The 20,475-nt window shown below is 38.7% G+C and overlaps 1 protein-coding gene across 1 annotated transcript in view; it reads right to left on the bottom strand.

Moving 5' to 3' along the window:
- Window positions 1-20,475, bottom strand: part of LOC114412563 (copper-transporting ATPase PAA1, chloroplastic-like) — a 38,328-nt gene that overhangs the window by 2,056 nt on the left and 15,797 nt on the right. The window contains exons 4-16 of the mRNA XM_028376493.1: window positions 12,738-12,812; window positions 12,317-12,594; window positions 11,715-11,948; window positions 11,222-11,320; window positions 10,783-10,932; window positions 9,112-9,258; window positions 6,479-6,529; window positions 6,218-6,390; window positions 5,361-5,493; window positions 4,916-5,013; window positions 4,412-4,652; window positions 3,605-3,808; window positions 607-687 (exon numbers count right to left, since the gene is read on the bottom strand). Of these exons, the coding sequence (XP_028232294.1) occupies window positions 607-687; window positions 3,605-3,808; window positions 4,412-4,652; window positions 4,916-5,013; window positions 5,361-5,493; window positions 6,218-6,390; window positions 6,479-6,529; window positions 9,112-9,258; window positions 10,783-10,932; window positions 11,222-11,320; window positions 11,715-11,948; window positions 12,317-12,594; window positions 12,738-12,812 (1,964 nt within the window). The remainder of the gene's footprint in view (window positions 1-606; window positions 688-3,604; window positions 3,809-4,411; window positions 4,653-4,915; window positions 5,014-5,360; window positions 5,494-6,217; window positions 6,391-6,478; window positions 6,530-9,111; window positions 9,259-10,782; window positions 10,933-11,221; window positions 11,321-11,714; window positions 11,949-12,316; window positions 12,595-12,737; window positions 12,813-20,475) is intronic.

Raw genomic sequence — 20,475 nt, 5'->3', positions numbered from 1 at the left:
ATGCAACCTTTTACAAAATTTAGCTCATTTATAACTTGAATATTTTTTTATTTATCAAAATTATTCATGAAGTGTTTAAGTTTATTAATCAAGTATTTTAATACAGTTTAAATGTTAAGATGACAAAAGTAAGAAGAGAAAGAGAATAAAAAAATATTTAAACATAAAAATGATGTAATGAGAAATTTTCAAGGAAGAATTGAAATTTACTGTGTATTTCTTATCTTATATATAAAATCAACATATTTATTCATTATATATGCACAAACGAACTACTCACAAGTTTGGCCTTATGTATAATTGAGCCTAAAGTAAAGTTTGACCTTGTTTGTTTATTAAAACAAATGAGATTGATTGAGCAAGTTTACACCCTTTAGTTATATTCCTTCATCTGGAAGGTTCTTTTGCTGATCATGGTAATAGAAAATGATAAGAACATTTTCCGCGTTTCAACAAGCCAACTTTTCTGAGAAACAGAAATCAAATTTTATAAAAATGTAGGCTGAAAAGCATGGCAATGAATTAAGCGAGGGAAAATTGTTAGCCCACACAAACCCCCACAAACATGCTGATCAATTTATATACTTGGACAGCAGAAGAACTTACAATGTTGTATATGAAAGCCCACCAAAGATTTTGTTTTATAGTATTCATGGTCAGCCTGCTAAGCTCCAAGGCATCAACTAGCTGCAATTAAATAAACAGATTAATTATCTAATAACATATACATTCCATTATCTAAATCAACATCCAAAAAGTATTGTGGTTGCACATACAGTGTCCTAATAAAAGTAAAGGCATTGAGAAAAGTACCAAAACAATCATTTGTTATTGAAGTAAACATATCCTACATATTTCAAGTAAATCCATTCTCAGATGTCTCGAAGGATATTAAATGTACTGGCAAAAACTGGCTTCCAATCCTATATATTATATTAAAGCAAGGTTCTGAGGAATTTGTCATCTAAACAGTCAAAAGTGATTATAAGCTAAAGGGATTCTTTGACAAGGTTAACAACACAACCATCGGATGGGCTGCTTTCAAGTCCAAAAAGAGATTGGTTACTAGTTAGTATACCTGTTAGGACTATGAGGAAGGGGGGGTTAGTTACTACAGTTAGGATATTGATTAGTTAGTTAGCTAGAGGGGTTTATTAGATATAAAATCGGGGAAGAAGGATAGGAGAGAAGGGGATCTTATCATTAGTTAGTTACTACAATTAGTATATAAAATCCTTTCTTTTCTTTCTCATTTCAATTGTCCAGAAGAGAAAGGATTTTATTGACTAGTAAGAAAAAAATAGAAAATAGGAGAGAAAATTCTCCTCCAAGGATTTTCCTTTCACAAAGGATTTCTCCTTTCACAAAGAGGTAATGCTCAAGATACCCCTCTCTCCTATCCTAACCCCTTAACTAACTAATCAATATCCTAACTGTAGTAACTAACTCCCCCTTCCTCATAGTCCTAACGATACCAGCGATTGGGAAAATAAAAAGACTTCTATAGGACATCAACTATGAAATTCTTAGAATTTGGGGTTCGGTGCTAACTCAATCCCACAAAAATGGCTTTCGATTACCAACTGCAGCAGTAAACCTGCTTAGAATCATTAGCTGAAGTGATAGATGATAGAGTGTTGGAATAAGTAATGTGAGAAAGTAAGAGAATTACTGAAAATGTGATCAAAGGCACCAAAATCAAGGACCAAAACTCTTAGAGAAGCCTGGAACACAAAGACAAAGGAATTACTGGAATGAGCAACAAATGCAATGGAACTTCTTAGTGTGCCCCCATCTATGACAATAAGTGCATTTAGGACAAGATGATTTATTGCTTTGACAATGATCACCACCTTGTTCCTCCCTACGGCCATGTTGAGCATTGTCGAGACTAAAGTTGAACTATTCGGTTTAACAAGAAGACTAGAATGAAGGATAGAGGTTACACGAAGAAGTCGGGAGAAAACCTCATCCAAGTCCAAGGTAGGGATACTCAGACTGGCAAGGCTTTGCTCCCTCACAAATGCATGATTAGGACTCAGAGCATCCAAAGTACACACCATAAAGAACTTATCTCTTTGGGCAAGATCTTCAGTAGCGATTTTTCCAACTGGTGGGAGAGCATTAAACTTGGTCTTGATGGATTACATTTGACCAACAAATTCAGGAATAGCCATGCCCTATTGACTAAGGTTGATTAACTTGCCAACAATAAAATATAAGCACTGAATGTTGTTGATGTAAAAAGATTTGGCTTGAGTCCACAACTGATAGCAAGTGTCAAAGTTGGTGTAGATGTTGTGAAGGGAGGGATCAATAGATGGCCATAACAGAGTACACAACAAAACATCATTCTTTTCCCAATTTTCCCTATCCTCTTTCACGTCTTCAAGCTTAGTGTAGAGGTGATTCTTCAACCCTTGTACAATACACCACTTCTCAACAGCCATGAAACGTAATTAAGGGGAGTCAATAATTTCTTTGTTGCAATGGTTGGAGTAGAGGTGAAGCCAGAAAAAGGCCCTAACTTGGAAGAGGATGAACTAGTCATGTTTAAAATAATGAAGGGCAGAAATACCCCAAAAATTGATATCCAAGATGGAATTAGAAGAGAACAATTACAAAAATAAAATCCTCAAACAAAAATAGGTATAAACAGGTCAAACGGTGGCACCTCTGTTGATAGTGAAGGTGGCTGACTACTGGGTCAAACTCACTGGAGTGAGACAAACTCAATGGTGGAAAAGGTGACAACACATGTGCATTGAAGAGAGAGATCTGCCGGAAACAATGAAAGGTGGCCAGAGCGGTGGCAGCACAAATGGTGTCATAAATTGGTTGGTTGACATGGATGAAGCAAACTTCCAAATCCCTTGACATGTTTATCATCGAAACCCAATCAATAAGGTCATGTGGTTTGCACCAAATAGATGCCAAACACTCAACTATGTCCAAATAAAATGATGTGCTAAAGAAACCTCCTTAAAAATATGAAAGTTCCACCCAACCAACTACCCCAAATACAACAGCACATACTTCACAGAAAATTCATGTTTGAATAAAGGATCACATCATTTATTTATAATTTGAAAGTTATTAGAATTTACAATTCTTTTTTTCAAATAAGAAGAAAAGGTGGGCTTAATGAAAGTAAATAGACTGCACATAAATTGAGGTTCTGACTGACTTGTCTATGAGAATTGAGATATGATATCAACACCCAAAAAATATAAAGGGAGATTAAAAGAAATGGACCCGACAAAATTTTACATATTTGGGTCCAATTTTTTTTCTTATGTATATTTCCAAAATTTTGGGTAGGGTCACGACACCCTCCTATCATCATGATTCATGAAGCTCAGCTCATGTATAAGCAAAAGGCATCCAGATGCAAAAGTATCATGATAAAAGCTCAACCTTTCTGTGTTGAGGAAAGGATATTTCACGTGCCATTTTCACACATAGTAGATTTCTTTTAACCATAAATTTTATGGTTGACAGATGAATACTGCAACAATAAATTGAATACAATAGAAGCAAGACAGTTTTTTAGAAATATATTTAAGTAAATTGGAAGGAAAAAATTAAGGTAAATAATAATGACCTGTGAGAGCTGATTGCGCATTAATACAATAGAAGACACCTCACTAGCAGCCCCAACACCTCCACCTAATGCAATACCAACATGTGAAGAAGCCAGGGCAGCTGCATCGTTAATTCCATCACCAACCATTGCTACAATGTTCTTATCTTTCTGTAGTTCATTTATGAACTTCTTTTTCTCATCTGGTTTTACTTGAGATAGCACCTGCAAATGGTAACATATCTAAGCCATTGAATAAACAATTTTCTTTCCATGTATTAAAAATTAAAACTTATTAACAAGCATAATATTTTTTTTTGGGTACCCCAGGATTCAGACCCAAGACATCTATCTAAACATCTAAGCTAAAACCCAAATAGCCAGCAAATTTAACTCATGAGCTTTCGTATGGTAACTTTAACTCAAATGGCTGCTACTTTTAATATTTGCAAGCTTATGATGAATGGAATATAAAACTTCATGTGTTTAAGCATGGGAGGGTTATGCACAAGATAGAGTTTGTAGCTCCACTCTTGTATCTTATCAAAATTCAAAAGTGAACAAGTGAAAATTTCCACTAATCAAGCAATTGATGATTCAAAGCTGCTGAAGAAGATCATTTACAGCAGGGAGATTTGACTATATAGAACAAGCAACCATCAGTTCAGCCTCCCTTCCATGGAGTAACATCTTCAATGCAACAATGAGCATATGTAGACTGTTGTTTCTAACAGTCGCCTCTAAACATTTTGAATATTGCACCAAAATCTCAGCCATACAGGTGACCTTAATATAGAAAGATTATATAATATGTTGAAAACATTTTACCTTCTCTTTGGGAATTCCAACAAGGGAAGCAACATGCTCAGCAGCATTCCTCTTGTCTCCTGATAGCATGTATACACCTATATTTTGCTTTGACAATCTGTCAACAACGTCTCTTGCATCTTCCCTTATCTCATCTTCAAAATAAATTAGGCCAGCTAAAGTATCATCAACTCCAACATAGACAAAGGATTGGTTATTACTCTTCTCCACTTCTTGATGTATACTGTTAATAACTCCATGCCTGCACAAAGTGAATCACCTGCTGAAGTTTTGAAATTTATAAACAAAAAAAAAAAAATCTTCACAAATATAATAAACATATTTGTTAGAATACAATGGAAGCTGCCAATCTCTTAGTGAAGTGGACTAGGTCTTAAGCAAGCAAACACTGGTATGCTGCAATTGTTTGAAGGAAATATCCTGTTTATAATAAATTAATAAGAAATATTTAAAATTTTTGAGGAACATACTATATTGTGTATCCTTGGGCAAATAACCAAGTACCTGGTAATCCATTCCAACGTCCCAACAGAAACCTTTTTGTTATCAATTGTTGCCACAGCACCAGATCCAGGTTCTTCCAGGAATGTTCCATCTTTTACCTGTAAATTATGCCGTGAGGCATAAGATAGCAGTTTTATCTTCTCAAATTTCAGGACAAGAAGCTAATGCACTTGAAATATAAAATACATACATTCATTAGAACTCCATGGTTTCTATTCTACAATGCCTGTTAGTCAGACTACCAAAATGCTGTCTTTAAAATGGTAGTAAAACAAAGTGTAGTACCCATTGACAAGTCTTCTAGAAAAGGAAAGCAGTTCAATTGCAAAACGGATCATATAATGTTCATGTCAACAGGAAAAGGACAAATGCTTGAATAAGGCAATAAGAAAACCCCAAATGCAGAGAACATATTTGAAACATAAACAAGAAATAAAATGAATACCTTAGCATCATGACAATTAGCAGCCTGAGCAGCATTGACAATCGCTTGACCAACTGGATGTACTGAATTTGATTCCACTGCAGCTGCTAACCTTAGAACTTCAACATCAGACAAAGCATTTTCTTCAGTTTGGCTGCATTAAAAAGGCAAGGTTAATATCACCTTTTAACTGCAAGTCTGCAGCAAAAGAAATCATATGAATTAAGAGTACAAACACTACTTAACCTGATATGATTTCTCACTATATTCGTGTTCCACAAAACACCTCCACATTTCTTTGTCTTTGTGTTTATCACGCTCTAGGCGAGTAGCCTTGATCGTGAGGGGGAGTGTTGGAAAACCACCTTAATCGTGGTCACCCCTAGCCCACCTTAATTGTGGCGGGTAGCCGTGGGGAAAGAGGGGTGTGTTGAAGTTCCACATTGTGACAGGTAGCAACAGGCAAAAGGAGGTGTGTTAAAGTCTCACATCGGCTAAAGATAGTGCCGAGATAGAGTATATAAGTGGGGAACAATCTACATCTTACAAGGCGATTTTGTACTGTTAAATTAGGCCCAAACCCACATTCTAACATTCTTCTTAAAGTATTTTAGAAAAAAAAATAATGCCCCCACTTATTGTTATGTCTAACTAGCCTTTTTCCTGTAACCAATTTAGTTCCTCCAATCCAGAACCTAGAACTGATTCTATACTGAAAAACTAGACAGTTTTTTCTCTAATCCATTTAGTTATCCAGAGCAGAATGGATATCTTGTGTAGAATGTAGATGAAAGCTAGACAAAGTTCATATTTAGAAAAGAATCTTTCCAAATGAAGTGATTATGATAAATGAACAAATATTTCTTGCCCTACACTACCTTGAAATTGCATTTTTTATGCAAGTAGGAATGACAATGTTTGTCACAACAGGTCTACCAACCGTGAGGGTCCCTGTTTTGTCAAACACAATGGTGTTTACCATGGCAAACTTCTCTAGAATGTTTCCACCACGCAGAAGTAATCCTCTCTTAGCTCCCAAAGATGTTCCAACCTTTTAAACACAAAAGTGTACAATATGGATTAGTTCAAACATAATGATAACTAAGAGATAATAAATGTGGTCTCCATGAAAATGTTACCAGCACTGCAGTAGGTGTGGCTAACCCAAGTGCACATGGACAAGCAACAACCTGCATCAATAAACAAGTATTGAAGGCTCAAAATAGGCTCATTTTCTCTTTTCAATTAGGGAAAATAAGAAAGAGAAAGAGCAGCAGGGCAGTGTATCAAAATTAATTTTGCCTTCCAATTCCCTAAATAAAAGGAATCAATTACTTGGACAAAGATAGTGCTTGGCCGTGCTTTTTCTTTTCCTTTTTCATTTTAAAAGTTACTTTAAAGTTTAAATTTAAAATAATACTTTCAAAAATAAAGCTAAAACTGTTTGGTAATTGTTAAAAGAGGAAAAAAAGAGGGATAATTGAGTAAAAACCGTGTATCAGTGCACAACGGATGCATGCTTACATAGGTTAATTACGTTAATTAGACATAAATAGAAGATATTTTGTTTCCCCTAAATCAAAGATTATGTTCCTATAGACCGCTATTAATAATAGAATCAGAAGATTATATTATGATTTTCAACAGTAATTTTATATTTTTTTAGCTTAACTCAAACTTCAATACCAAAAACACTTGCCAAGCACTCCGAATTCATCCACAAATGAAGATCAACCCAAAAGTTCAACATCCCATGCACTCTGAACTAATTTGCTCTCTACCTAAATCTCTGACATCCCTATTTGGTAACTGGTACCAAAAATGGTTGATCCACTAAACCACACACAATTGTTTCTTTATCCCCTCCCCTCTTTCATTATCAAGAGAAAGCAAACAACACAGAATACAAGATACCTAAAACATTTTGCTAAAATTGGCAGTACCAAAAACATTGTGATTATGGTAAACATTTTGCACTGTTGAAGAACATAAAGGTTATTGGCAAGTGAGAGAGACACTAGTGAGGCATGCATGTCCTTGAGGGAGTAGAAGTTTTCGGAACAGAGGAACAGAAACCACTCGAATCAGCTTTTGTGGAAGCTCCTTTTATTTTTTTAGAGCTTCTTCAAAATTGTGTTTGACTTGCTGCTCTTTTCAAGGAGTAAAAGAGTTGAGAGAATTTCAGGGAGAAGAGGAGATTGAGATTGAGATTGAGAAAACCAATATTATTCAACCCAACTGTAACTGATTACAAAGATGAATATATAGTTGGATAACTGCCAGCTAACCTAAGTTAGTTGACAGCTGTTACAAAGCTGTTAGGCACTAACTGACTAAACTATCAACTGATAACAGACTAACTACTAACTACAGTAGTTAAAATATCAGTTAACTGAGAAACAACAAGAAACACTGCAAGTTATGTATACTCTCTTATAAGGAGAAGAAAAGCCCAAAAAAGTAGGGGCAAATGCTATCTAAGAACTACTTTTGAGCCTATATTAACAAAACAGTGATCAAGTGATATCCGAATGAAATCTGTATTTCTTGTATGTTATTCTGTGCAAGCTTTTGTTTCCTATTTAAAATACAGTAGAGGGAAAAAAAAGGAAAAAAAAACATAACAAACAATGCTGCCCAAAAATTCCTAAATAAAAGAAAACTAATGGATTTTGCTTCTCCATTGTGACTTGTGAGTAGAGGATGAGTCATCAATTCCACTAGCACCCATGGTAGGGACAGCCCATCCAAAACCAATTTCACCATCTAGTAGCAAGAATAATCTTTAGATTGGTACTTCATATTTAGGCTGGGTCCATCGGGTAGGATTGCTGCAGGAAAATACATTTTCAGGTGGGGCTGGGCTGGGCCAATTATGTTGCAGGCTAACAATTCGCTAGCCCAGCCTAGACTTTGTGAGCAGCATCCAAGTGGGCTACAGCCCGCACTGGCCAACTCTTTTTTGTAAAAAAAAATAACTTCATAACCACATCAATAATATAATAATTAACATGTACATAAGATCCCACATAAAATTACTAATTTTTTATCATAATCCAACATTGCTATACTGAATTAGCATATTACGTTTCAATCTTGATATTTATAACTTGATGAAGGTAAACATGTCAGACGTGTTAAACACATTTTCAACAGTGTTTCTCAAGCAGAAGAAAGTTCCTGCATGAACGAAAGGAAAACTCTTCAACTCCAATATTTACTTCTTAAGCTATTGTAATTTCAATTCTTTTTCTTTAAATGTTCCCAAACAAAACTGGCATGCTGCATTCAAAAAACAAAATATGAAATAGTATGTGTATAGCCAAAATGGAAGCATGAATCAGGAGGTATGAAGCTAAAGAATACAATGAAACACAGATACAGAGAGAATAAAATAAAACTGATACTGAATTATTTGAAAATGACAATGGATCCTATTGTTTCTAACACACTACTAGCTCTCTTATGTGAAATCGTGCGACACTCTGAAGTATGGCCTAAAAAACCAGATCCTACTGCTACTTTGGGCAAAAATGTTCAATTCTTAACCATGTATGTCCATTAAATTTTAAACCACTCATTGCCAGGAACTCTTATACTGTGGCAAAAAATATTTAGTCTAAATGGCCAATCCATCACGTGAGAGCAACATATTTCTGATTTTCTAACATTATAAAGATGAAGGAAAAATATTCTCAAGATGCCTAGTGCCTCAACAGTCAACATACACGTTGTGATATATATGGCCCATGGAAAGCATTTGAAAACATACCAGAACACTGCAAGCAAGCTGCAAAGCCAGTGAAACTGCACTTCCTTGATATAAAGCAGGAGGTAAAATGTGTGTGCCATAAAGACTCCAGAATGTGAATGTGGCAGCAGAGGCTGCCATCACTCCATAAGTGAAGTGTCCAGCCACCTGGATATACACAAAATGATGTTATTCAATTTAGTGAAAGATATATGTAAGAGTAATACTCAGTTTAGTAAAGCAGTAGAACAAAGGAAAACAAAGGAATAAAAAGATTTCAACCACAATGAGGGATATTAGTATGACAATGCTTGTCATGGCTCTAATGGAAGGCACGTGGTTTTTCAGCACCCAGGGAAACACATGCTTCAACAAAAAAAGGGAAATCACATGAAACAATCCCACAAATAATGTGGTTGCAAATATAAAGATATCCATGAATAATGTTCAAATGTTCCATGTCTGCTAGGAATACAACCAAAGTACGCCTAATAAGTCCATTTCTAATATGGTAGTAGAGTCTCTATTACTAGAGTTAAATCCTTGCTGTCCCCGTATTTCTAATAAAAAGTTGACTATCAGGACAATGTTGTTGTGCCTGTCACCTATGCATTATTCACATGGAGTCTGGAACGCTACCATGTGAGGCGGTGTGATAGAGATGTAATATAAAAACCATCCATGTATCTTCACCTAATGGATTTGAAATCAAAGCCTATCCAGTCTTTGATGTTGCACAACCAACAGATGTCTAATTCTACAAACTTCACGTTCAAGGTGTCCAATTCATGGCATGGGTGTATGTGTTAAGATATCCCACATAGAGTGTGTTAATTCTAAAATATTTTTACTTTTATAAAAATAAATCAAGGCTTATATATGAAATGTACACATGGATTGCTAATATAGCTATTTATTATGATATTTTTTATCTTGTAAAACATGTAATGTGATTCTTTTTTATGTTGATTTAAAATTTTGCATTCTTATAATTTTATATTAGGTTGTTACTTGATATTATATATATATAGTAATAATTAAATATATATATATATATATATTTAATTATTACTGTTTCAATGACAGTTTAACCATGAACTATAAATCAATGTCTTCACCGGTCCAATTTTAAAAACATTGTTTGGAGGCATAGAACATAAACATTTTCTTTCCCCTCAAGGGAGGTGTTGGAAAGAGGAGCATTTAATGATAATTTCCTTTCCAAGTAGCTTAGTTAATAGTTAGCTGGGTTCAATGTATCTTAAGAAGTTATGATATTTTAGTTGTTCTCTTGAAAACAGAATTAGTTATTTATTATCATGTAATCATTCTGATTATAAATAAATCGATCTGCTCGGTGGAAGATTAACCCAGAAAGGCATATTCAAAATAGCTATGCTTCTCTCACTCCTTAACAGGAGGAATAGGATGCTTTGACCCCCCTAGAAAGGTCACCTAGAACAACTCCATCCCCCCAAAAAACAGAACAAATCCCGCACAGACTTCAAGCTTTACATCTTATTTATCAAGACTGGATATTCTTCCAATCCAGAAGAGAGCATCAATTACAATGCTAATTCTGTATATCTGCATCACTATTTGCAGAAACTAACTTTAGCAACTAGCTAAACCACTTGATGTAGAAACAAAACAAAACTAGCTATAAATTAATAAAAGATTCAGTAGGAGAACCTTGTCAGCCAACCGCTGTACAGGAGCTTCCCTACTTTGTGCCTCTTCAACTAGACGAACAATGTTTGCCATAGCAGTCTCACCACCTGGTCTCTGCACTTCCATTGTAAGAGTTCCATTAAGATTTATACTCCCAGCTGCTACCTCACTCTGCAGAAATAAAGACCATCAATCAGTCACTAAAATCAACTGTCCCGTACTGTCATGGGTACAGAAACGTGAAGGGGTCAATCATATATCTACATAAAATGAAGTCTGCCCAACATGAATTAAGAAGTAAAATGGTTTTCCTGTTTGATTGATAAACTGCACACAATGCACTGATGAACTTAGAATCATAGATCACAGCATCCGCAAGTGCTCAGAGGAACCAATAAAAGATACAAGCTGTGTCAAATAAATCTCAAATTGTAAGAGAATATGTTGAGATAGAAAGTACCCCGGCTACTTTTGTTACAGGCAGTGGTTCACCAGTAAAACTTGATTCGTCTACAGTGCTTCTACCAGATCTCACAATTCCATCAGCTGGAATACGATCCTAGGGAAAAGGATATATGGGTTAAAAGGAATAGCTACATAGCTGTGACAAGTATTTTATGCATATTACTCATCAAAATCTAAGAAGAGTGGGTTCAAACTTTAAAATGCTGTCAGCAATGGTTTTGCAGCACAAACATCATCATAGTTTGCAAATTTGAAAATAAAATATGGGCAATGCCTCTTTCCACCTTTCCCCAATAGTGGACAAAATGTGTATCATTATTACGGTATTTCTTTTCAATAGTTCACTTGATACTTTTATCATCCAAAATTACACTATTAAAAACATCCATTTGGAAAGAATACACAACTAAAGCTTCTTCTGAAACTAGAAAAGGGTGAAAGAGCTAGGGGGTTGTATCCGATAATATGTAGATTCTCATATTACTTACTCCAGGTAATACAATAATTTGGTCTCCAACAGAAAGACTGTCAGAAGGAACTTCAACAACCGAGCCAACCTCTGTTTCCCTATTGTTCAAAAGAAGGCGAGCTTTTGGTGGTAATAAACTAAGAAGTCCTGTCATATCACTGGTTGCTTTAATCTTAGCTCTCTGTTCAAGATTCCTTCCTAACAAAACAAATGCAATTAGCATAATTGGTTCCTCGAAGAAGGCCTTCCAACCCTGCAAAAACATTAAAAAAGATCATTTAACACAATTAAATTTATATTTACATACATTATCACAATCCAATTGCATAATTTCACAAAACAAATATACTTTCTAGCTTCTAGTTAATATGTACAAGCAAGCACATGCTGTTCATCTACGCTAACCAACAGTTGGTTTCCACTTATGACTGTCAAATGAGAGGGACTCCAACCACTCCATGTAATATAAATGTTATTCTTTTTCTTATATGAGAATAAGATGAATAGAAGTATAGAACAATATTCAACCAAAGTAGATAAATGTGTAACTAAGTGTAGCCAGCAACTAATTGAATCCAAAATTACAGGTTGGAGATAACAAACTCCAAAAAGGCATTTTACCAATCTTGGCAGCAAGGCAGCAAATGAACTGACTGTAAATGATGATAAAGCCCCGAGACCAACTAAGGTGTTCATATTTGGCGTCCTTTTAAGAAGGCTTTTTAAGCCATCAAGGATAAGTTGGCGGCCAGGACCAAGCAACGTAAACAAAGACAAGGAAAGATGAAACCCAATGGAATGAAATACATGGATCCATGGTGCCTTTGCTGCAAAGAAATGAGAGAAATGGCCAACAAGACAGACAGCACATAGAGCCCAAGAAACAGCTAGCTCACGACCTTCAAACAGCATATCAAATAGAAATGAAGCACATCAATTAGCCTCAAAAGTCACAGCAGATGAATCAACAAAGAACCACTCAGAAATATCGTAAGTACTCTTGTGGCAACATTAATGTAGAAAGATTTAATTAGATGCTTACCACTTTCTCTTAATTGTCTATGTCTTTCCTCCATCTTCCTTTCAAAAATTTGGAGGAAGTTGTCTCTTGTTGAGTCTGCACTTTCAGGAGCAGAATGGTCAGCAATCAAACACACCAAAGGAGAAAGCTGGTGTAATTTAAACTACATACAAGCTTTAAGCTTCAACTTAGCAGAAGAATTTAGTCACTCTTAAAATTATAATTTGAAACAAGATAAAATTTATAAATGACTAGCATCCGATTGCTACAACTATTCTCCAAAAAATATTAGGAAAATTACCATCAAATAATTATTGGTAAAAATATTTCAAATTTAGGAACATTAACCACTTATCTGGTTAGTGGTTAATAAACAACTACCTACTGACCTCATTAGGATAATGATTAGTATAAATAATTGTTAGTACTCAAGGTTTGATGAATATCATAATCTCAAAATATTTAGTCTTTATCCTCTTCTTTTTCCCCCCTTTATATATAAATTCCCACAATTTCAACAGAAAATTTTAATATCCAAGAATATATTGACTACTAGGAAAGATGTGCTACCAGGTAAACAAGAATAAGGTGGCAGTGATTCATGCCATCTAAGGTGCAAGTAACTGTTCACAATACCCACCCTACCCTCAAGGGTCCCCCTCGCCCATAGTTATGTAGCCTCTTAAGGAGTAAGGAGCCAAAAACAAAAGCAAAATAGAAGCAATTCAAAAGTAATACATAGCAATAGAAAAGGATTTACATCGGATTCTCATCACAGACACTTGCGATATATTCTATATTCCCAATCATTTGCTCACTAGTAAGAATAGACTAATATCCACAAGGGAATATGGCCTATAAATAAAAATTCTCAACACTACAAAACAAATAGCAGAAAAGCTTGAATCGTCATTATCTTCATACATGATATAAAAAGAACTCAATGATGGGGAGGAAAAACACATTATGAAAGGATAACAATATAGTTATAAGTTATAACAATAATAAAGGTGTATTTTCTGGTGCTCTCATTTAGCTTTAAGGCTAGAATGCGATGAGAGAGAAAGAGAAAGAGAGAGAGAGAGACAGCGAGAGAGAGAAACACGGGGTGGGAGAGAGACAGGGCTAGGCTTAGTTATCCAGCGATAGAGAGACAAAGAGTGACCTTCAGGGAGGAACCCCGACGGGTTTACCCAAGGAACAAAGATGGAAATCAGAAACTCGCCATTTCAAACTGGAGGGACCACCGGGATATTTCATCCTTTTATTTCACTCGTTTCTCAAATGACATCTCGGAGAAGGAGCTATGGCATTACTTCAAGAAGTGGGGGGATGTGAGGGAAATTTTCATTCCCAAAAGGAGGAACTATAACGGAAGGCGGTATGGTTTTGTTAGGTTCAAAGGGGTTAACGATACCCATTTGCTGGCAAAACAGCTAGACAGAATTGTCATTGGAGGCTTGAAACTCCATGTCAATATTCCAAAGTATGGTAGGGAGAAGACGAGAAGTGGGGATCCAGAAAACCAAGCACGGTTTCATGCTGCCAAGAACCAAAGCGAAGTTGATCAAGTTCCACAACAATCCCACATAAAACCGGGTTCATACGCTGCAGCTTTGAAAAGGAAAATCAGAACTCAGGGACAAAAGATGCTCTTCACCAACCATAACCAACGACAAGAGTTATCCAAGTCCTCTATTGTTCTCGACGTTAGACCCGAAGATCACGAGTGGGTGAAGGACGCCTGGGTAGGGAGGTTAAAAAACCCTGCCATGTTTGACAGATTGGAGGAGGAACTCCTATGGGAGACAGGCATGGATATATCACCCAAGTATATAGGGGATGACCTAGTCCTGCTACTGGGACTCACGGACGTTGGAGCAGAGCAACTCATTAATGGCGGAAAACAAGGAGGTGCAACGCTGTTCAATTCTTTGGAGAAATGGAATCCAAACATACGCTCTGGTCTCAGATTAACATGGGTCTAAGTCTGGGGTATCCCGCTCCAGGCCTGGGCTGTGAAACACATTCAACAGATAGTAGCAGCCACGGGGGATATGGTGGATATGGACGATGACGCTGAAGAGAAGCGTAGGTTGGATAGGGCCAGGGTGCTCGTAAAGACCCCATGGAATCCGCCAATCAAACACACTGTCAAGGTTCATATAGGAGATGAACAGTTTAACGTGTTTGTAGTGGAGGAGTGCGGTGGCGGCAGCCATGGTTACCGCGGTAGTCGACGTAGCCTTGACAGGTCGTCGGAGGAGATTAGCTCCGACGAAAGTTACTTCGGGAGCTCTACCCCGAGGTCGGCGAACGGTCCTAGCTTGGAGGAGGAAGGTTGTCTTGCGACGGTGCCGACGATCACAGGACCACAATTGGTGGCGACATCATCCATTGTCGACGACGACAACCCACAGACTTATCTATTATCCGACAGTCAACGCGATCATCTTTCCACACCAGGTAAAAGGAGTACCTCGCGGTCCTCGGATGCATCACGTGGTCAGACGACATCTGCAGCTTCACAGCCAACGGAAACCTGCCATTGCGTCTTGCTAACCAAACAAGGAGTGAAGCAGACTATCGGGAATGCTACCCCTGCGAAAAAGTCGAAGATTAAACATGAAAACGGAAAAAGTGGAAAGGAAGGGTGCTGCGCCGAGGTAAAGACTCATAGGGTAGCAGATAACGAGCCACGTGAGGGGGAAGCAAGGGATGACGTGGCAGTAAACCACATCCCATTTAATCCACGTGACAGGCAAGGAGATAGCCTTTCAATTCAAAACAGACCTCATGTGACCCCACTTGAAATAGCAACGTGTGAGGAACCACAAATGAATACTGAAAACAGGTTTGGGCCTCATCAAGAGATAGGGCCAACTATTTGTACCCCCACTCAGCCCATTCAACAGTTAGGCTTCTCTCCAAAAAGTAGCAAGGGAGGTTTGCAAAGCACATGTAAGGTGTACTTAAGGCAGAGGTGGTTCAAAAAGAAAAAACACACGGGCCAGAATCCTACTGAAGTTCTGCTGGAAAAAGAAATGAGCAGCATGCAAAGTCATCATATGCAGGGCACTTCTCAGAAGGGGATTGCATCCAATATTAATCGCAAATCTCAGACAAGGCCAACACCACAAGATGATGACCCTATGCTAGAGACTGAATATGCTAACTACATGAGAGATGGGAGAGAGAGAGGAGAGAGAGAAGAACGAGAGGAATGTCTCGAGAGAGACACAAGGTGGGTACGAGTGACGAGTAGAGCCAAGAGAGGTGTGAGAAATCGTGTGAGCCTCAGAAACAAACCCCATGTGAGGTATGCTGAGACAAGAGGAACAGTACGACAGAGTGTAGTTGCTGTAAATTGGAGAGATCACCCAGATATCTCTTCATTTTACTTCACGAGATTCACGGATGATATCACAGAGAAGGAAAATAAAAGCATGCAATAGAGAGAGAAACACTGGGGAGGGGAGAGATAGGTTTAGAGGCAAGGAATATCAGAGTGATAGAGACCGCCATAGGGATGCAACCCGAAGGGAATACACAGGAAACACCGGAAAAGCCTCGCAACACAACGCCGCGTCAAACTGGAGAGACAACCAGGAAATTACGTCCTTCTACTTCACCCGATTTGGAGATGACATAACAGAAAGGGAGCTATGGTATCATTTTAAGAAATGGGGGGATGTTAGAGAAGTGTTCATAGCAAAACGCAGGAACAATACGGGCATGAGGTACGGATTTGTTAGGTTTAAGGGGATACGAGATGCATAATACACCGCGAGGCAGTTGGATAAGGTTGTTATTGGCGGGTTGAAGTTATTTGTCAACATCCCCAAGTATGAACGGGAGCAGCTAAGGAGGAAGGAAAATGGCGGAAAGCAGCAGAGCCATCACGAGAAGATCAATATAGTGGATGACCGCGCTAGATACGCTCAACAGCCAACACCAACATCTTACTTGGAAGCGCTGACACAAACTAACTGGGTCCCGAAAAGTCAAATGGTTATCAACACCCATGGTCACAGTCGTGGATCTTCTTCCTCGTTGGTCCACATAGAGCTCGGAAAGGATGACACTAAATGGTTAAAGGATGCATGGGTAGGGAGATTACAAAATCCGGCCCTATTTGAGAGAGTAGAGGACAAGTTATGGTGGCTGACGGGGTTGGATTTACAGCCCAGATACATAGGAGACGACATGGTTCTCCTTCATGGGATTACAGACGACGTTGCAGAACAAGTGACGAATGCAGATTCAGATGGAGGTTCACCATTTTTCCACTCATTGGAAAAATGGAATCCGAAAGTGTGAGTGGGATGTAGACTCACCTGGGTGTACGTTTGGGGATTACCACTCCAAGCGTGGAGCTCGAAACACTTTCGACAGATCACGGCGACTGTGGGGGACTTCGTTGACATGGATGATGAGGCGGAGGACAAACGGCAGCTAGACCGAGCTAGGGTGCTTATTAAGACTTTGTGGGCGCCGAATATACAACATACCATTGACGTCGTCATTGATGAAGAAACCTTTAAGGTGCATGTAGCAGAGGAGTGTGGGGGTGGTTGTTGTAGCCGATATGGCCCGAATAGAAGCGTGGGGGGATCGTCGGAGGAAATTGACTCCGACGATACCCATCTCGACTGCGCCACTCCAGTTTCCGCTAGGACGAACAACCTCGAAGTCATGCCGTATCAGTCGGAGAAGCTGCCGGAGAACTTGCCACTTGACGACCACCGGACAAACGCATTACCCAGCGGTCACAATAATTACTAAGACCCACTGGGTAATGAAGAGGACCGGTCCATTCTCAGCGCTTTAGACCATCAGATTGATGGCAGAATGCTGGATATCCCAAAGAAGGCCCCAACGGTCACCGACAACTGCCATGGGGTAGACGACAGCAGGCGCCATCAGGGCATAGGTTCTCCTAACAAAGGGACAGAGCCTCAAACTTTTCACGAAAATGGTAATGGGGACAGGGGGGAGGGAAGAGGAGTAAGTAGCCATGGGGAAGGGTTCACTGAGCCACGAATTGGTGACACTTGGTCACCACGTGGCGGTAACCCCACAATATTTCAAACTGCAGATATTATGGTGGGTGGGTCACATTCGGGGCTGAATAGTGGGGTAAATAAAGGCCCAAATAAAGGAATGGGCCTCAGCTTAGCAAACAAGCAATTTACACAGTACACCCCCTATGAGACTGCTGGTAATACGAGCCTCAATTCACAAAATAATAAAGCTCTAACAGAAAGTGGCTGGCTGGTGTATTCTAGAAAAAGGAGGGGTCAAAAGAAATTCCTTGTGGGTCATCATGCTCCAATACCTATGACTGAAATCATTGGACCTAACCTAATGACACAATGCACACAAGAAGGGGTTCAGCAGAGGGAATTACAATGCACACAAGAAGGGATTCAGCAGAAGGAATTAGATTTCGTGGAGTTAACCCATGCAAATGATGTAATTCAAAATAATGGAGAGGGAGGTGCCAATCCAGAGCCCCATAATCAGCAACATCAAGAGGCACTGAACATATGGAGCAAGGCAAAGCAACTGGGAGTCTCAGGAGTGGAGGAGCAGCAAGTAATCATTGATCAACTCATGAAGATGGAAGAAAGAGATAGACTAGAGGCAGAGAAGAGGGGTGTCAGCACAAGGTTTTAATGAATATTCTCTCATATAATGTAAGGGGACTGGGGAGGGGCATAAAGTGGGCAGCAATAAGAAGGTTCAGAAAATTGGAGGGACCAGATATGATCTGTCTTCAAGAAACGAAGAAAGAATTCATAGACAAAGCCATGTGTCAGGCGATTTGGGGGGATGCAGAGGTGTCATGGGAGATGCAGCCTGCTATTAATTCAGCAGGGGGTATTTTGTGTATGTGGTGTGAAAAATCATTCAGACTTCAGAGGAAAGTTATTGGTAATGGATTCATTTTTTTGGAAGGGGAATTGATTAGAGAGGCTCAACAGATCAACATAAGTACGATTTACTCACCATGTGACATTCATGGTAAGAGATCGTTATGGGAGGCAGTCAAACATCTAAAAGAAGCAGCAGCAGGGGGGTTATGGTGTATATTGGGTGACTTTAACTCAATTAGAGACCCTGAAGAAAGATTTGGTAGCAGCCAAAGGACTTTCATTGACAGCAGTATGAATTCAATGATTGGATTCACGAATTGGAGATGCTCGAGGTTCCTTGGCTGGGCAGGAAGTTTACCTGGATCAGGCCAAATGGTGCCTCTAGGAGTAGGCTGGACAGGTGTTTGGTTTCCCCGGAATGGCTGAATAGATGGCCTGCAAGTGTCCAAATTACGCTTGCTAAGAACTTTTCAGATCATTGCCCAATTCTTCTTCGATCAAAGGCAGTTGATTGGGGCCCTCAACCATTTAAGGTCTTGGATTGTTGGCTCTCGGATAACTCCTTTAAGAAAATAGTTCACCAATGCTGGAATTCTCAATTGCAACCAGGCTGGGGAGGTTTTGTGCTCAAGGAAAAATTTAAGAAATTAAAACTGAGGGTGAAGACTTGGAACAAGGAAGAGTATGGTGACACCTTCAAAAAAATTAAAATGATCGAGTCTGAATTAAATAAGCTGGAGAAAAATTCAAGTCAGAGGCAGCTATCTTTCCAAGAGGATATTAAGAGAAAGAACTTACAAGAAGCTCTATGGGCAGCAGCAAATGCTCATGAATCGTTGCTGAGACAGAAAGCAAGGGCTAGGTGGATTAAGGAGGGCGATTGTAATTCACGTTACTTTCACCTCTTGATGAATGCTCACCGCAGAAATAATTATATTAAAGGGGTCAGAATTGATGGGGCTTGGTATGATGAGCCGCAGAAGGTGAAGGAGGAAGTCAGGAATTTTTTCTCTCAAAGATTTCAAGAACCGGTATTCAGCAGACCTACATTGGATGGTATCTCTTTTCAGACTATTAGTCAGCATCAAAACAATATTCTGGTGGCCCCTTTTCAGGAGGAGGAAATTAAGGAAGCTATTTGGGACTGCGGGAGTCAAAGAAGCCCAGGGCCGGATGGCTTCAATTTCAAATTTATAAAGCAATTCTGGGAGCTACTTAAGCCTGATGTGCTTCGCTTTTTGGATGAGTTTCATGCAAATGGAGTGTTCCCTAGGGGTTGTAACGCGTCTTTCCTAGCGTTAATCCCAAAGGTGCCTGACCCCCAAATTCTAAACGATTACAGACCCATATCTCTTATTGGGTGCATGTATAAGATAGTTGCTAAATTGTTGGCTAAGAGATTGAAGAAGGTGATGTCTTCTATCATTAATGAGTCCCAATCTGCCTTCATTGAAGGGAGACAGCTTCTTCATAGTGTAATCATAGCAAACGAGGTAATTGATGAAGCTAAGAGGAGCAATCGATCATGCCTTGTGTTCAAAGTCGATTTTGAAAAGGCATATGATTCGGTATCTTGGAGCTTTTTGTTCTATATGTTGAAGAGAACAGGTTTTAGTCCGCAATGGGTCAAGTGGATTGAAGGATGTGTTAAATCCGCCTCTATTTCTGTTTTGGTGAATGAAAGTCCGACTTCAAAATTTTTACCTCAAAGGAGCCTACGGCAAGGGGATCCATTAGCACCCTTTCTTTTTAATATTGTCACAAAAGGTTTGAATGGGTTGATGAGGATGGCTTTGGAGGAAAACCTGTACAAAGGCTATTTGGTTGGTGCTAACAATGTGCCTATCAGCATCTTGCAGTATGCGGATGACACCATCTTT

The sequence above is a fragment of the Glycine soja genome, chromosome 5 (genome assembly GCF_004193775.1).
Source record: "Glycine soja cultivar W05 chromosome 5, ASM419377v2, whole genome shotgun sequence".
Lineage (NCBI taxonomy): Eukaryota > Viridiplantae > Streptophyta > Magnoliopsida > Fabales > Fabaceae > Glycine > Glycine soja.
The sequence above is the reverse complement of the archived record's forward strand: the minus strand, read 5'-3'. Positions and strand labels throughout refer to the sequence as shown.